Here is a 17,841-nt window from a genome sequence, read left to right as displayed (position 1 = left end):
CTGGCTGCCAGCCCCCGGGGTGGCTCTGCCCACCATCAGGGCAGCTCCAGCCGGTGCCAGCCCTGCCCAGGCGCTGCCGGGGCATGGAAGCGGCTGCGCAGTTCTTGCCGTCACCTTGGTCTCGCAGGGACAGGTTAGGGAATCCGATAATGGTCCGTCTACGCCGCAGGGTGGACTTGGGGTTCATCGCGGTCTCTGTGTTAAACAGGGAGTGACGAGCACTCGCGTGCCTAGCAAAGTGCTGCCCTGTAGCCAAAACAAACAGGCTGTACGCAGCGGTGCCGGGAGGGGCTGCCGGGGTGGGGGCTCGGCCCCCCTCCATCACCGCCTGTGCCCTGGGTGTCCCCCGGCCTGGGATGGTGACTGCAGGCAGGAGCCTGGGATGGCAGGAGGGTGGTGAGCCATGCGGGGTGATCCGCGGGGGAGATGGAGGCACGGCGGGCGCTGCCGGCCGGTGGGAAGATGGCGATGCTGCAGATGGAGGTGGGATGCATGGAAAGCTGCAGAGACCAGCCCTGCTCTGTGTGACAGGCTCTGGTTTGTGCTGGTGAGGCTGGACCCTGCACCGCTGGTCTTTGTCATTAATGGGACCAGCGGTGCTGAGCCACACTGGGGACATGGATATGAGAAACAGAGCGCAGGGAGAGGGACCAACGTGGTCGTGGCACGTCTCTCCCTGGGTGAGGGGGAGAAGGAGTGAAGAGCCATCACATGGAGGGAAAGAGCGCAAAGACATCTTTGGCCTTCGGAAGGTGCACCTTGCTCAGCCATTGGCCCCAGGCTCCCACCTGGGGGCAGAGCATGGCACTCGAGTCTGCAAGGACTGGGCAGGACCACGCTGCTGGGAGCTGCAGCCCCAAGAGGATGGACGGACAGACGGACAGACAGGTGAGACAGGCTGGGCACGTGGCGAGAGCCAAGGTGACAACAGAACCGGCTGGCTGGGCAGCACAGCAGAAACAAGAGACTGGATGGTGGCATCGCCGGTGGATCGGACGCACAAAGTTGTGGATGACAGGAGAGATGGCTGGAATGACAGACGCCAGCGTGGCCCTGCTGTCCCCTGCTCTGCCCCCGGTGCCCGCCTGGCCCGCGGGGACACAGGCTCACAACCCCACCCCCCCTTCCCACCGTCCCGCACCCCGCCGCAGTCGGATGCTGGGGCACATCTTTGCCCGCACCCCGCATCCTCCCCTCCGGTGCCGGCTCGGCGCCGGGGCTGCCTCTCGCACCTCTCCCCCCGCCGCGCCATGGGGTTGCTGCCCTACCCGAGACATTGATGGGGACGATGTTGGTTTGGATGGAGCAGGACTGGTGCCACTGCTTCTCCTCCACGGTGGGCAGGGGGAAGGCCCTGGTCCAGGCTGGCTGCTTGTCCGGGCTGGTGGGGAGGCTCAGGGAGGCGTCGGGCGGCCGAGCACCAAGCGCAGTCGTGCTGGCGATCTCCTCTTCGGTTGCTCGCCGGCTCGGGGGCTGCGGGGGGAAAGGCACGGCTGCGGGGGGAAAGGCACGTAACCCACCGAAGGGACAAGGGTGGGACACAAACGCTCCCCCCTCCCCGCCCCAGCCCTGCTGCCTGAGCGGCCGCGCCAACCCCTCTCCTCCGGGCGATGCTGGGGCTGTGCCGCCCTGCCCTGCCGCCCCGGCACTCACCATAAGCACGAACTCAAGGCGTTTGGCAGGCGGGGGTCGGGGAGACGGCTCGGAGGGGGTGTCGGGGGGCAGGTGACTGGCGGCACGGAAGGTCTGCCCGGTGACCCTGCTCTCGGCGTACTGCTCCTCATACTCCTCTGCAAGAGAAACGGAGCCTGGGACCCTGTTCCAGCCGCCGGCTGGGGGGGAAAGCTTTGCTCCCAGGGCAAGAGGAAGACAAAGGCATGGGCGGCTGTCCCCAGCTGGCTGTCCCCGGGCTGGGTTGCCATCCCTGCTCAACACAGGCAGCTCAGGAGGTGGGGAAGGGAGACCCCAAGTCGGAATGCCAGGGCTGGGGGGAGAGTTGAGGCAGTGCTGAGACCCCAGCAGCCCACCCTGCTCCTCCCAGGGGTCTGCCTGGGGAGGCAGTGGGTCCCATGGGGAAGCAGAACCCCGCCGGGGACAGGCAGGAGGGAACTCAGTGTCTCCTCATCCTGTAATTGTTGAGCTAATTAATGCTGGTCGTTATGGCCTGGCAGAAACCAGGTCTGCTCAGGCTGACTTAATGAGATTACAAGCCGGGGGAAGGCCGGGCTGCTGATTTAATCGATGCCTGCAAAGCATCCCAGCCGAGGCCGCGTGACGGCTTGGTTAAGAAATTGGAAGGAAACAAAATCAACGGCCACACTGATCCGGTTAGACAGATCGGCGGCCGGGTCCCCAGGGCCCTCGTGGGCAGAACCGCGCCGTGGTGGGACTGGCGGGCGCCCCGGTGGCTGGTCTTGGCCCCAGTTCCTTTGCCGCTGGCAGCAGCGGCTTGGGAGCAGAGAACAGAGAGGGGCTGCTGGAGACTGGGACCCCCCTCCCCGGGACCCAACTTCTACAGCTTGGCGACGTCCGAGAAGAGGCTCGGACACGTGCACGTGGGAGATGACCTCGCTGTTTGCATGGCGGTCATGTACCCAAGGCAGCACCCATCCCTGCCACCCTCACCCAGCCCGCCGCCGGCCCTTCTTGCCCCGCTACCTTGCAGCAAGCTCTGGAGGTTGAGCTGGGCCTCCTGGTGCAGCTGCTCCATGCCTGGCGGGCGCCCGGCTGCCAGAAAGACGTTCACCGGCTGCTGCCATGACAGCTTGGTGTGGGCAGCTTTCTTGCTCTCGAGGTCCAGGTTAGAGGTGGCTGCGAGTGGAAGGGAGCAGAGTGAGAGGGAGGCAGGCGGGCGGCTTCCCTGCGAGGGCTGCCGCGGGCTGCCGGCTGACGCCACACCGGCACAGCACGCTCATCCTGTCTTAGGTCTCTCCAGGAATGCAGGGACTGGGATGTGGCTGCGTCCCACCCTGGCAAAGCCACCCAGGCAGGCTGCTGCCGGGTGGGACCAGACCCCATCGCCGGCACCGCTGCCGCTCCGGGGGCTGGACACCGTCCCCGCGGGCTGCCAGAACAAGCCAGGAAGGGAGCAGGGTGAAATTGGGGAAGGAAGCAAGCCCTGTTGCCCCGGGTGACTGCCCGGCTGCTCCTGGGTGCAGGAAACGCCCCATGCTCCGGTGAAGCAACCTCCTGGCTGGAGAAGAGCAGAAGTTGCAACTGAAAAGGAGGGAGCAAAGGGGACATGGTGCCTTTCATCACACTGGTTTCAGCCTGCTTGGCGAGGTTAACGCGCCCTGCCCCGGCGGTGGATGCCCCACAAAGGTCTCCTGGGAAGGAAACTTCTGCAGGGATGGGCCAGGCACTCGCCCAGACCCTCTGAAACACCCATACAGGTGGAAGAGTCCCCAGGAGAAGGATTTGGGCTCGCCAGGGAGCTGGGCGTGCTGGGAGCTGAAGCGGGGCTCCGGCAAACAGGCTTTGCCATGGGAACCCCTGCAGCCCCGGCACCTCCGCTCCGCAGCAGCACTGGCCCCGCGCAGATGTGGGTTTCCTACCCAGCGTGGTTTTGCACCGAAGCCAAGGGAGTGCCGCTGCCAGCACGCTGCCGGTCGAGCGCATCCAAGCCCCAATCCAGGCGGTGGAGGCAAAGAGTGGGTTTGTGAGCTTTAAACATGGGGCTCGTGGATGACCAGGGTCTCATCCCTGGGGATTTGGGGCTAATTCTTCTCCAGCTGCCCCTGGCGTGGGCAGAGGGATGGCCACTGTTGACACCAGGCGCTGCACGAGGTCCTGTGCCCAGCGTCACTCACCGGGCTGGGTGTCACCCCTGGGGACCAGGGCCTGACATCCTTTCACCCCGTCTGGTAGCTGGGATGCTCCCGCTCAGCAGCCAGCACCGCTTCATCCGCCTGGCCAGGGGGATGCACATCCCAAGTTTGACTCACATTTTGCAGGGAAGAGCGGCAAGCACCGGGTGCCAAGGGCTGAGGGCTTTCCGATGGTGCTGGGGCTGCAGGCAGGCTCTGCCTGCGTGCCCGTCCCCATCCCCATCGGTCGAGGTGCTCCTATTACCAGCGTGACAAACACTTCCCCTCTGCCACCTGCAGCATGCGGGGCCACGGGGTGCCCGTCCCCAGCGAGCACGCCACCGCCCCAGCTGCCAAAACGCAGCCGCCTCTGGCCACGGCACCCTGCTTCATGCCAGACCCCAGCCGAGATAGCGATGGCAATCCTGCTTGCCTGGGTGAAGGGTGATGGTCCCAAAATGGGGCCGGGGTCCCCAGCACGTGCCATGTCCCCCTCCTCCTGCGGCGTTCGGTCAGCCATGCCCCGGCTCACCCGGCACTGCATCCCGAGCATCACCCCTGCTGCCCGCAGGTGCAGTCCTGCCCACGGGTGCCATCCTGCCTGTGGGTGCCATCCTGCCCACCCTTCCCCCCAGCGCCGGCTGATCGAGCGGCAGAGCCTGCACAACGCCCAGCACCCGAAAGCAAGGTGCCACGTCCCTAGCCTAGTTACTTTTATAATTTGTGTTACCATAACGACATGCCTTAACATCAGGCTTTTTTTCCCCCCCCCTTTTTTTTTTTTTCCCTTTCTCCTTTAAATAATTTGACTCGTTTCCATATCAACCAAGAAGTGTCGGGGCGTGTGTGCGTGTGAACCACGCTGAGGCTTCGCCCGGCTGCAGAGCCCCGTGCCAGAGGGCAGGGCTGTGCAGCTGGCGACAAAGTTTTCCCTGCTGCGGGTGAAGGCACCCCCTTTTCTCACGCAGGGACGTGGCTTTTCCTCCTCTCACCTCCCAGTTTGGTGCCTGCCAGGTGACGATGCCCAGAGGGGCCGGGGGGGGGGTTCTGGCAGAAGGACCCCCATGGCCTGGCCTCTGGCTCACCCCGTGTGCCCAGTCATCCCCTGGGGATGGGAGCCGGGGCACGGTCGGGGCGTCTCCCCAAAAACCTGACCTCCAGGGCCGCAGGAAGGGAGCTGGGGGGCCAGGGACCACACGTTCACCTCCGTAGACCCCAGCCCCCCAACCCGCTCTCTTCGGCGAGGTGGGGCTCCGCTGAGACCCCCTCCATTTCCGAGCGCACCCCAAGGGTGGGCCCCACACCCCACCTCGCTGCACCCCTCTTTGGCTCAGTGGGTGCCATGCTCCTTGCCTTCTGCCCACACATGCCACCCCCACGCACACCCGGCAGCAGCTACACAGTGTCCCCCCAGGACTTGGGGACACCCCCAAAGCACAGCCCCCTGCTACCCCCCTGCCCCCCCACCTCCCCGAGCCTCCCGGTGCCAGCATCCTGCCGGGGGGAAGCCCCCCGCCGCCCTCCCCGGGGCCGCAGTACGGGAGCTTACCTCCGTGGCCTCGGCCCCGCTGTCGGGGCACCCCCCAGCACCCACCCCGTGGGCTCCAACCACGCGGGCAAACCGCAGCGCCGAAACCCGGGGCCGCCCTGGGGCGAAGCGGAAGCGTGCCCAGGCAGCTGGCGAGGGGGGGGCCCAGCACCCTGCCCTGCCCACGCACGCTGCAGGCAGGGAAGAGAGGGCAGCGTGGCCGGCCATGGTTGGGCCATCGAGGAAAAGGCAGCGCGGGGCGGCTGAGGGGGGTCCCTGCCCTACGGGGCTTTCCACCCTTCGCAGAGACGTGCTCCTTTGGGAACGCGAGCGAGCCGGCGCTGTCCTGAGCCGACGCGGGCAGCGGCGCGGGCATTGCCGAGGCGCTGGTGGGGCTGGTTTCATCCTCCCGGCAGAAGCAGCAGCTGAGGAGGAGAAGGGGTGGGAAAGGGCGGACGAGCCAAGCATCCCTTCGGCGGCCCAGGCACCCCAAACCCGTGCCCCGAGGGGCTGCACCTTGCTTGCGCTACCCTACGTGCAAGAGCGAGTGTAACACCCTGATGTTTTGGCTTTTGCTGCTTGGGAGCAGTCGTTCAGAGGGTTTTTTTGGGCACAGCTCCGGCAGCCGCTCACAGCCCAGCATCACGCGGCGGCTCCGCGATGCGGTGCGAGGAGCCAGCAGCCCGGCTCGTGGCGGGGGCTGATAAAGCGGCACTGCTGCCAGTGCTCCCGAGGGCCGGGCTGTATTATTCGGAAGCAGCCTGGTGCAGGCTCGCTGCAAGAGCGGGTTTGGGATGTCCGTGCAAGCCACGGCTGCCACCCACACCCGTGGGGCTCGGGATGACCCAGCCGAGCCGGAATGCTTGGCGGGAGGACACGGTGGACGGTGGGAACGGTGCAGCCGGAGCAGAGCCTGCTGCCCTTGGCGGTGACCCTCCTGCCAAGCTTATCGGTGACAGGCTCGAAATACAAAATGCCTCTGAGGGGGCCCTCACCCTGTGGCAGATGCCTGCGGGAGGCGAAGGGTGTCCTGGGAGAGCAGAGCCAGAGGGCCGGCTCCATCCCATGCATCCCCAGCACTCTTGACCTGAGCCTGGCCAGCCTCGCTGCTGGGGGGAAACTGAGGCACAGCTGGTGGAGAGGCTCACCCCGCACATAGCTAGCCCCAGCTCCCTGCTGGCATCAGTCCCCCCTCCCTGCCCCAGGGTTTGCGGAGGGGAGCAGGCAGCAGCCCCAGCTCTGTCTGCAGGCAGGTGCAGGCATGGGCAGAGGTGTTACCGACAGGCGGCTGGAGGCCAGGGCTGCCGGAGGCTGCTCCCCGCGTGTCCCCGTGTCTCCCAGGGGGTCTGTCCCCTCTCAGAGCTGCAGGCTGGCGGCAGCGAGCTCTGCTCCTCGCCCTGGGGCTGGAAGCAGGGGCAGCGCTGGCAGGCAGGGCCATGGCACCTGGGACGGTCCCTGCTGGGCTGCCCCAGGCAGGGGTCTGAGCCAGCACCATCAGCCGCAGCGGGCGCTGCTACCTCTCTAACAGCTTGCAGAGTCTTACTGAGCGCGAGCGAGTGTTCAGGCTTGGGATGCTGTGGCCACTGTGGGGGTATAAGGACCGGGGCTGAAGTCAAGGGGAGCTTGCTCCAAGGGGTGCTGAGCTTCACTCTCTCCTGGGAGAAAAGCTTCCCTGCAGGACCCCCAACCGCAGAGCACAGAATACGTGCCCTCCACCAGCATCTCCCCGAGTCACCCCCGCTCCACGCCAGCATCCCTATTTACCTACTGCCCAGGCATCCCGAATCCACAGGGAGATATTCGACAGAGCCATCAGGAGTTGTTTCAGTTCAGGCCGAAGCTCCCATGAGACAATGCCTCTTGCTCAAGCTTGCCGCCAAACTTTTCCTTCTCAAGCTCGCTCCAAGTGAGTGGGAAGCGCCGGCAATGCAGTCGGTGCTGCTCGGCCCCTCGCTGCCGATGCAGAGGTACCACAGGAGTGATGTAACGGCAGCAGCAGGCGATGCACCATTAGCAGAGCAGCCATGGCAACGGGTATCGGCACAGCGGCAAGCCAGCCGCCGCCGCCAGTCCTAGCACACCGGAGGATGAGGACTGCGAACTTGGAGGCCGAGACTGATTCCGACAGCAACCCAAACCCCGCCGGCAGGAGCCGATGCGCCACAGTGCCGGCAACATATGCCGCCGGCTTCGAGCAAGCGCCCCGGCCCACCGCCGGCACCGCGACTGCTCGCTCCCGGCGCGTGCGGCTTGATGACATTCCCTGTGGTACAGAGCCAAAGCGCACGCTGCTCTGCGACGAGCGGAGAGGAAGAGAAAAGAGCAAACAGCGGGAGCTGGCAGCGGCCGCAGAAAGCACCTCCTGTCCCAAGCTCACCCCCTGCTGAACTCGGACCCGCCGGTCCAGCTGTCCTGCTGGGATGCGGAGCGGCATCCGTGTGTACGGCAGCTCCGGGGCCGGATGCCCACCCAGGTCCGAACGACGTCCCAAAGCGACACCCCACTGAACATCCACACGCCCGATGCCATGAGGGAGCATCGCTCACCGGGCAGACCTGCCCACCTTGCCGCAAGCGCTCGCCGCACGCGTGCTGGAGCGTGCCCAAGATGAGCCCTTGTTGGGACGGCTGACATGCTGTGCCCTGCCCAAATCCAGACCCTCGCCGGGGTCTGGATTCCTGCCGTCTTGCAGGCACAGCTCGGAGCCCTCAGCGGGGCAGAGCCATCCTTACAGACATTTGACCTGCTGGTGGTTGAGGCCAGAGGGGCTGGAAGCTTTTTAGGGGGGTGCCCACGCCAGGACTCCGATGTTGCCCTGCACAGCATGTCTGCGTGCTCCTGTGCAGGTGCCCAACAGGACCGTGGGGTGTTGAAGAATATAACACCACCCTGCTACACTGAATCTGCCGGAGGCTCTCGGCTCTTCTCGCTCTCCCGGTTTAACATGCAATCAGCTGATTTTTGTACTGACAGGAGATAACGGCACTGCAGAAGTTGCTGGCAGGGGTGGTGGGTTTGGCAGCTGTGAGGGTCACTCAGCTCGTGGGAGAAGGGTGGATTATGTGAGAGGTTTCTATTAAAACCACTAGCAGCAAAACAGTCAATAATGTCACTGTACGTCAGTAGGGTTCAAGGGTTAACAGTGTGCTCGGGCGCCCTGCCTGCCTGGCCCTGTAATGAGACCCCGTAAAACAGATAAAAGCCCTCCTCCAGCCAGTTCCCAAGTGATCCATCACCTTCGCCTCATGCCTTGCAAAGGGCAGGACCAGAGGGGACGTGTGTGCTCCCCACGGATGGTGTCAGCCATGACCCCACACAGGCAGGCCACGGGAGCCTCCTGCGGTGGGGTGCCCAGCTGCGGTGGGAGCAGGGTGACAGGGGAACCGCTGGCGCTGGCCGGTCAAAGTCCCCGCCAGCTGCAGCACCGCTGGCTTGGTGACTGCCCTTGAGCCTGGGCGGCAGGTGGGGGCCGCCGGTGAAAAGCCGCGCTGGGTACGTTTGGCTCCGGCAACGCGAGCCGGGAGTTTTGGCAGGCAGGCGAGGTGCGTGTGCTGCGGGGAGGACTTGGCCGGCGAGCCCGGCACAGGAGGAGCCCCGGCGTGCCATCCGCCTTTGCTGCGGGGATGGGAACCGCCCGCGGCCGCGCTCGCAGCGGGACTTGGCCCGGTACCGCAGCCGGCCAAGATGAACTCACGCCGCTCCCTGCCAAGGGGCCGAGAGCCGCTGCTCCCGAGGACGGAGCAGCAGCCCCGGTACTGGTGGGGGCTTGCTCTGGGCTTGGCCGTGGGTGCTCTCATCACCCTGCCTGTGCCACCCCAGAGCCTGGCCGGACCCAGGTCCCTGCAGCAAGCCATCAGCCACGGGCGGCAGGATCGGACCCCTCGGAGCCCTTCTCCCAGCCCCACCGTGGCTCCCTAGCAGCCTGGCTTCCTCCTCCTATCGCAACCCTCGCTCTCACGCGCTTCCTAGCCAAAAAAACCGGGCGCGAGCCTTTCCCGAGAGCCTCAGGAAACCCGGCAGGGCAACCTGCCAGCCCCAGCTGCTCCTTGGCACCCCGGCACAGCGCTGCCACGCACCGTGGCCAAGGACACCCCCAGGCACGGGGTGGCCAAGGCCAGCTGCCTGCTAGCCTTCCTCTGGTGATGTCCCCAGCCTGGCCGGGACCGTTCAGCCGTGCGCGGATGCTCGGGGCTGTGCTCGCAGCTCTCCCAGGCGGGCCGGCTGCCTGTGCCGGAGAGGCTGCAGCCCCTCGCCGGGCAGGGGTGCTTCCAGGAAAGCGCCGTTTCCCCTGTGCCCGGCTGGTTTTACACTCCGCAGGGCCGGGACAATGCGAGGAAGTCGCCTGAGAGGGGAACGCGGCCAGGCCCCAGGACAAAGGGGCCCGAGACGTGAAATCAGCCACAGCAGGAGCGACGGCGAGGGCAGTGAGAGCAGCGAGGGCCCCGGCCGGCTGCAACGTTTGTGTCGACCCACGGTCCCGCAGTCCCCGCTCCTGCCGCCACCAGCAAGCGAGAGCCGCCAGGAGGGTACAGCGTCACGGGGCCGGGCAGGATCCATCCCAGCGGGGCTCAGCCCCAGCCTGAGGAGTGGTCGGGGGGGTCTCTGTGCTTCTCTTGCTTTGAAAGCAAGGCCACCCCAACGGGCTTGGGAAAGGCAGCAAGGATTTAGACGGGCAGGGGATACACCACACTCAAGGCCAGGCTGGGAAAGGCGGGACAAGACCCGCGCTGCCGGCCGGCACCGACCGCGCCGTGGCTATTGCACGGCCTCCGGAGATGAGAGCCCATGCCCGACAGCTCGCCCCGACCCGGGCTCTTGCCCTGCAGAGCGAGCGGCGCCCGCAAACTCCACCGCCCTCGCTGCCCGCTCCTCTTGGAGGGGGCTGCCCCGCCGCCTGCCCCTGCCCGCGCTGCCTGCCTTACCTCCCCGGTGCCAGGGTGCCAGGAGCCATTCCGCCTTGGCCATGGCTGTGGGCGCAGGTGGGAGGCTGCTCGCTCCTGCGCCCGGGAGCCCTTGCTTCGAAAAGAGGCCGAGGAGAGAAGTGAGCTTCCTCCGCCTTCCCCGCCTTCGGCCAGCTCCAGGCCGGGGGGGAGAGGAAGCGACCAGGAACTGGCTGTTTGACTCAGCGCCACAGCCCATTGTCCCGGCCCCGGCCCCTCTTCCTTCCCTGCCACCGGCCCACGGGAGGGATGGTGGAGGGGCCGTGGGTTTGCGCAGCCCATCCTCCGTCCACCCACCCTGGCGGCGGTTCGCCCGGGGGTCCTGCAAAGGCGGCGGGTCGAGGCGGAGGGGCTCGTCCCTTTCTCCGTGCATCCCTGCTGCAGTGCCCGGAGAGGGGACGGGGTCCTGGGGGCCACGGCAGGGACAGGCTGGGCTGCCCCCCCCCCCCCGGGGCTGAGCAGAGTCAGGGAGCCAAAACATCCCCCAGCCACGGCTGGAGCAGCAACCGGCACCATCTAAAAGCTGCGGGTGACTTGGGGGGACACCAACGCACGCTGGCTCGTTCCCCCAGCAGAGCACGGCTGTACCTGCGTGCCCCAGCAGCCTTCGGCATCCTCACCTGGGAAGCAGCACCCTGGAGCCTGCCGCTGCCTCCCGGCTCGGTCGAGCTGCTCTCCCCCTCCAGCCTCCCAACACTTAGGAGCTAAAAAAAGCAGGGGGCCTTTCTGAATTCACCTGACTCTGCCCTGGAAGCTGCAAGACCCCCCAGAGCTTCCTCTTGCTTTGGCTCCTTCCAAAAGCCTCAAGCAAAGGCTCCACGGGGACCACTTTCCCAGCGCCCCAGGGGTTTGTAAAGCTGAGCCTGGTTTTCCCGGATGATGGAGGCCCTGGGGAGCCAGGACTGCAGCAGAGATGGGAATGCAGCCCCGAGCCCTGGCTTGCTTCGGGAAGCGGCTTTAGGGCCACGGGGGCAGTGTGGGGAGCACGTGGCTTGCCCAGGGGCTGGTACCATCCACCCCCGTGCGACACCACAGACCCAAATGATGGGGTGGGTAAAGGACGGCAGATACCAGCAGGGTTCATTTTCCCGCTGGCAACCCAGGCAGCACTTGCACGTGGCTCTGACAGACGGGGGGACAAGGAGACCTCCCGCAATGGCTGGTGCTTCTTCTGGGACCCCGTCCCGCAGTTATAGTGCCAGCCGAGGACAGACGCAATAACTGGAGAGCTGCCTCCCAGCCCCACCAGACTATTGGGCACAGAGACCTGCAAACTCATCACATAAGTTCCAGCAGCCTACAAGCATGCTGCCTTCTCCAATGAGCCCCTCCGAACACCACCACGCTCACAAGCAAGCAGCCTGGGCTCAGGAGCGGCCTGCTCGGCTCTTCCGATGCGCGAGGAAGGGGCGCGGGGGGATGCGAGCTCCCACCAGAGTTAGATGAGCACCAAAGACGCGTATTGGCCAAGCGGGCAGAGCTAAGGTTCACATGCCCCAGATTCATCCAGCCTTTCCCAGCCCATCGAGACATGAGGAAGGCTGGATTTTAACGATCAGGGATGCCAGCGTAAAGACCCCTCCGTGCGCTGCCCTGTGCTCGGGGCAGAAGAACGATCCTGCCTGAGATGAGCCGAGGTACCTCCTGGTACCGCGGGTCCCTGCCCTCCTCTCCCAGCTGGCGGGCGTCCTACCCTGCCAGCAACCCAGACCCACCGCAGGGCTGCTTCTTATCAAGTTTCAGCTCCCTCCCCTCGGCAGATAAGCTCCAGCCTGGACCCGCCGCCGCCTCTCCGCAAGGAAGCCTGCATGTAGCTGCTCAGGAATGCCCAAGCCATTGAGGTCCCAGCAGCCCGGAGCCTAAACAGCCTGTGAGCATCCAAGTATTCACCCCAGCTTCACACCCAAGATGAGTTTTGAGCTGTCAAGTGGCAAATCCCGTTCCTCCCTGCTCCCAGCAGCCAGGCACAGCTCTGTCGTCTCCCCAGGGGAGGCCAGGCACCTGAGGAAGATCTGCCAGTGATCTCCAGGCTGGCAGGGAGACATGCCCTGAGCCCGAGGACAGAGATGAACCAGCTTCGGCGCAAAGGCTGGCCTCGCAAACCCCCCTTGGGCCCTTCCCGGCAGTGCTGGGAAGGTGATTTGCAGCTCCCAAGAATCCCTTTGATGATGCAGAAGCATGATTAGCTCCCGTCCTGCCCCGAGCCGCGCCGGACAGTTGCAGGGGTGGGCGAGGCAGGCAAGGGAGCAGGCAAGGGAGCAGGCCAGCATCCCGTGGCCCCCTCCGAGTCCAGCAGTCCCACCACTGCCCACCTCCTGTGCCCCGTGAGATAGGAGCCAAGGGCCACGTGCTGGGTACCGACCGGCACAGCATCCTTCATCCCTCAGGACCCGCCAGATCAGCACCCTTCCTGATCCCCCATGCAACCTGAAGCTCTTTTGCCCCGTTTCAGTCCTTTGCAACCATCGCTACAACGGTGGCTGCAAAATTAGAGAGAGACAGGCTGTACTTCCACCCCCTCTGCCCGCTAATTATTAAGCTGTGACAGTCACTTGGGTTGTGACAATCACTCCCCATTTTCTTGCAGCTTCTAAGCAATTTTCCTGAGGTCTCTCCCAGGGCTGGCAGCTCCCTGCCACTGCCCGCACTGCCGCGTCCCGGCTCTCGAGCCAGCGGCCAGCCAAAGGGCAGTGGGCGCGGGAGCCGGGGCCAGCAGAGTCCAGCACACTGTGCTCCAGGGCACGCACGGGGAAACAGACGTCAGACAGGGCCCTGAGCCAGGAGCCGTGGCAGACCCCAGCCTCTCTGGTTTTCTGGCATTTCCAGGAGCTGGGCTGGGTCGGGAAGGGGAGCCAGAGTCCCTGGTGTCTGGAAAGGGTTGCTGAACTGCCTGGGCCAGCCAGGTGGGGACAAAGGAGTGACCGGACAGGTCCTGCTTGTTCGACCCAGCTTTTTCAGAGGGCACCTGCACTCAGCTGCCCGCTCCTGGCTCAGAGCGAGCCCTATGCTCGCCCTGCTCCCCCCAAATGACCCCTGCAGATTTGCAGGGCTTTCTGCCTTCCTTAGAAAATTTGTGGTATGAGGTCCCTCAGAGACACCCACTACCTTCACGATCGGTGGGAAAAGGGAACTGGGGGAGCCGTGCAGGCACAGGCTCCCTGCCTCAGCAGGACTCACGTCTAGGGCCAGCAAGTGCAAGGAAGGGCTCCCTGCTGCCTGGGGCTGGCTCCCCACTGCCCGTGGCTGGCTCTCTGCTGCCCGTGGCTGGCTCCCTGCTGCCCGTGGCTGGCTCCCTGCTGCCCGTGGCTGGCTCCCCGCTGCCCGTGGCTGGCTCCCCGCACCTCAGGGCTGGCTCCCCACGGTTGGAGCTGGCTGCCCACGGTTGGGGGCTGGCTCCCCGCTGCCTGAGGCTGGCTCCCTGCACCTTGGGGTTTGCTCCCCACGGTTGGAGCTGGCTGCCCACGGTTGGGGCTGGCTCCCCGCTGCCTGGGGCTGGCTCCCCGCACCTTGGGGCTGGCTCCCCGCACCTCGGGGCTGGCTCCCCGCACCTCGGGGCTTGCTCCCCATGGTTGGAGCTGGCTGCCCACGGTTGGGGCTGGCTCCCCGCTGCCTGGGGCTGGCTCCCTGCACCTTGGGGCTCGCTCCCCACGGTTGGGGCTGGCTCCCCACTGCCCGGGGCTGGCTCCCTGCAGCTCGGGGTGTGGGTCAGCACCTGCTCCGCGCACCAGAGGACGGTGGTGGGCCCCACCGCGAGCCCCATCCCTCGCCGTCCCTGCCAGAGAGGCCAAGCCTCAGCTGGAGGTGACCTCTCCCCGTGTCCTCCAAGCGACCCAAAGGGGACGGGTAGCCTGGGGCTTGGAGGGGGGCTGTGGGGGCGCCGCGGCGGAGGCCGAGCCTCCCCCTCCCCTGCCGCTGCCGCCGGCTCCATCCCGTCCGGCGGGGGCAGCGCGGGGAGCGGCTCCGCTCCCGGTCCCGGTCCCGCTCCCGGTCCGGGTCCCGCTGCCGGTCCCGGTCCGGGTCCCGTCCCCGGTCCCGCCCCGTCCCGTCCCCCGGTACCTGTTGCTGAGCGCATCCTGCCCCGCCGCTGGCTGCGCGGCGCCTTCCGCTGCGCGTTGCCCATCCTCCGCCGCGGCTCGCCCGGCCCAGGTGGTCAGAGCGCCGCCGCCCCCGGGCCGCTCCCCGCCGGCTCCATGCCTCCCCCGCCGCCGGGCCCGCCGCGCCGCGCCGCCCCGCCGCGCCGAGCGGGGAGGAGGAGCCGCCGGGCCGGGCCGGGCCGGGCCGGGCCCAGCCGGGCCGCAGCGCATCGCACCGCACCGCGCCGGGCGGCCCCCTCCCCGCCGCATCGGCCGCCGGCCCGACCGCCCCCTCGGAGCCCGCCCGCCGCGCCGGGGCCGCCGAGCGGGCGCCCAATGGCGGCTGCTGCGGGGGACGGACGGGGGCAGCGGGGCCCGGCGGGCGGGCGGGCGGGAGGCCGGGGGCGGCGCGGGGCTGGGCGGCCCCCCCCGGGCGATGGGGCTGGGGGCGGGCACCGGGACTGGGCAGGCCTCTGGGGTGATGGGGCTGGGGGGGGGGGTCCTGGGGCTGGGCACACAGCCCCCGGGATGATGGGGCTGGGGGGGGTCCTGGGGCTGGGCAGCTCCCTGGGGTGATGGGCCTGGGGGGTCCTGGGGTTGGACAGCCCCCTGGGGTGATGGGGCTGCGGGTCCTGGGGCTGGGCACCCAGCCCTCTGGGGTGATGGGGCTAGGGGGGGGGGTCCTGGGGCTGGGCAGCTCCCTGGGGTGATGGGGCTGGGGGGGTCCTGGGGTTGGGCACCCAGCCCCCTGGGTTGATGGGGCTGGGGGGTCCTGGGGCTGGGCAGCCCCCTGGGGTGTTGGGGCTGGGCCTGTGGGGTGGGAGGCTGAGCAGGGGGTGGATGGAGGCAAAAGGGCAGGGAGCATGGCAGCTCCGAAAGCAGCTTGAGCTGTGCGCTGGTGCAGTGGGAGACAGGAGGATGTGGGGTGAGCTCTTGGGGCTGGCATCCCGTGGGGGGAGCCTCTGTGAGAGCCATGGGACACTGCAAGAGCCAGGTCTGTGGGCGATGGGGTCTCTGGTAGGAGAAAGGGGGGATGTCTCTGGCTGCCAGCACCTCCAGGGGCCCCATCCCTGGCACTGAGCATCCTGGCCAGTACCACATCTGCACAAGGCTGAGCTACATTCCGGGACTCCCCCCCGAGAGGGCTGCACGCCTGGATCAACTATTGCCCTTGAGCTGCTTCTTCCCCCGGCCCTAACCTCACCACATCCCACTGATGGGGAAAAAAACACTCCCAGGTCAGGGGAAACTTGCTCAATGTGCCCTGGCCTACAGCAAGCGAGCAGCCCTTTGCACCCAGGAGCCAGAGGTACTTGGTGATGGCTCAGCCCAGCTGCTCGCTCCGTCCCAGGCCGGAGCATCCCTTACATGCCGAAGCTCAGCAGCCGCGTAGCGACAGAAAGGACCAGAAAGCGCTGGGAGGTTGTTATGGAAACAGCCACAAATTGGATCAGTACTTGGCGCAAGGAGCGGTTTGTGTGACTGATGTGGGAGCAGGTGGGTGTGACAGCCGCAGCGGTGCGGGGGCCCCACGGTGGCACCCCCAGCTCCCGCAGCCCCGTGCCGTGCCCCCGTGCTGGGGCAGAGCTGCAGCAGTGCTTCGGCCTGCGGGGACAGCCCACGATGGGGCTGTGGCAGGAGCTGTGGGCAGCGCAGGCGTACTCCCACCTCACCCTGGCCTCTGTGCGCTCTCCGGGAAGACGAAGGACCGAGGCGAGCCTGGCATGGTTTGCAGAAATGCCATCAAGAAGATATTTTCCCCCAAGCCCCCAGCCAAGCCAAGGCACACTATTGTCAAGCCAGGCTGCGGCAGCACCTCCGCAAACAGCTCCACTGAGGGTTGTGGGGTCCACGATACGACAGCACGCCTGTCTTTCCGCACCCTGCCCCGGGGAGCCAAACAAGCTACTCATCACTCTGAGCTACTCGTCATCTCATCTAGGGTGAAGCCCTAGGCCCCGTGTCCTCCTCCGAGCCCTGTGGGTGCATGCAGCTCGCCTGCACTTTCCCAACTGCACGCTTCTTGCAGCCCAAGCGAGCTTCCCGCGTGCTGCGAAGCAGCTCCCGGATGGTCCTTCCCCCCCGCAGCAGGGGGACACACCATGACGGGGCCTGTGAAGGCAGGAGGGTGCGAGCGGCTGAGTGCACCCCGGCATGCCCCGGCCACCTGCTGCGGGTGGGGAGCGGGGGGAAAAGCCCGCGCCGCCGGCAGCTCCATCCAGCCCTGAGCGTGGGCTTCAGCTCAGCTCCCCGTTTCCAAAGTAGCCCCTCTCCTGGCAGAGAAAGCAGCTGCTTTGAAGAAGCCGTAAACGCTCGCTAAGTGGCCGAGCTGATTATTTTCTGGCCAAGAGACCATGTTAAAAAACAATAACCAGCGGAGCAGATGAGCTCACTGGAGAACAACGGCTCGGGGCCAGGCCGTGGCTGGGGGAGCGGGGCCAGGGCTGCGCAGGGCAGCACCCGTCTCGCTCCCAGGGCTGTGCGGGACGCCGAGGGGGTCCCACGTCCCGGCGGAGCGGGTGCCCGATGGGGCACGGCCGGCGGCAGCGTCCCGGCCGAGCTGGAAGGCAGAGCAGAGCCCGGGACGCGGAGCCCCACGCCCGGCAGCCCCTCCGCCTGCCCCGCTGAAGGTGACCTCCCGCCTTCGTGCACCGCCGAGCTGCCCCGGCCAGGCCTGCCTGGCCCTGGCAGGGAATCTGCCTGCAGCGAGGGAAAAGCTGGGCTGAAACTGCCGTGCCACCTCGCGTCCCCTCCGGGTTCTGCATTCCTGGGATTCCTCCAGCGCAGCAACATATTTCCTTGCTCCGTGTCCCGGCAGCCGCGCCGGGGACTAACCCGTCCTCCCTGGGACGGGGTATTGCCGGCGGTGCCCCCCCGTACTCCTGGCTTGCCCGCGGCTGGGGGAGCCGGCAGCCTGGCTCCCGCCGAGCAGCCATGTCCCCAGCAGCCTGCTGGAGCCCGTCACGAAGCCGTGGACAGGGTGGGCACATTGGGGGAGCGAGGGCTGCAAGGGGCTGCACCAGTGCGCCGACCCCATGCGCCCAAGCCCCGGAGCTCGGCATCACGGTGCCCAGCGAGCTTATGGGTGTGCCACGGCCACACTCTTCTCCAGGCTCAGGACCACGGCTCTGCACGCCCCCCCCCCCCAGTTGCTCAGGGGAGGGAAAACACACTGTGGGCTCAGCAATGGGGTCCTCTGATGGCCACTGTGCCACCAGCACAGGACAAGCTGCAAGGCCTCTGCTGCCCATGCAAAGGTTGGGCCCAGGGGACACAGGGACCCCGGCCCTAATCACCCCAACAACCTGCACCCGCATCCCCAGGCACCCAGAGCTTCCTCTGGGTCGGGAAAACTGAATGCACCCCAAAACGGCTGTGCCAGAGAACCAGCGCAGACCCAGACTGCCACCATGTGCCGTGATGCCATCGCTGGTTCATGTCATTTATGAGCCCATCACGGGAGACGTCGGGCGCAAGGCGTGGCACTGGCATCT

At 66.7% G+C, this 17,841-nt stretch overlaps 1 protein-coding gene across 5 annotated transcripts in view; it reads right to left on the bottom strand.

Annotated features, from left to right (window-relative positions):
• NHSL2 (NHS like 2) overlaps positions 1-17,841 on the bottom strand; it is a 36,851-nt gene that overhangs the window by 7,220 nt on the left and 11,790 nt on the right. The window contains exons 1-5 of one of the 5 annotated variants that reach the window (XM_052813713.1): positions 14,331-14,478; positions 2,659-2,811; positions 1,654-1,790; positions 1,269-1,473; positions 115-246 (exon numbers count right to left, since the gene is read on the bottom strand). In XM_052813713.1, coding sequence (XP_052669673.1) covers positions 115-246; positions 1,269-1,473; positions 1,654-1,790; positions 2,659-2,811; positions 14,331-14,394 — 691 coding nt within the window. In that variant the 5' untranslated portion in view covers positions 14,395-14,478. Of the gene's footprint in view, positions 1-114; positions 247-1,268; positions 1,474-1,653; positions 1,791-2,658; positions 2,812-5,355; positions 5,726-7,098; positions 7,281-10,256; positions 10,489-14,330; positions 14,479-17,841 lie in introns of those variants that run through there. The other 4 variants (XM_052813712.1, XM_052813714.1, XM_052813715.1 and 1 more) reach the window with 4 other exon arrangements.

Source organism: Harpia harpyja, chromosome 18, assembly GCF_026419915.1.
Source record: "Harpia harpyja isolate bHarHar1 chromosome 18, bHarHar1 primary haplotype, whole genome shotgun sequence".
Lineage (NCBI taxonomy): Eukaryota > Metazoa > Chordata > Aves > Accipitriformes > Accipitridae > Harpia > Harpia harpyja.
Note: the sequence above shows the minus strand (reverse complement) of the source record. Positions and strands in the feature narration are given on the sequence as shown.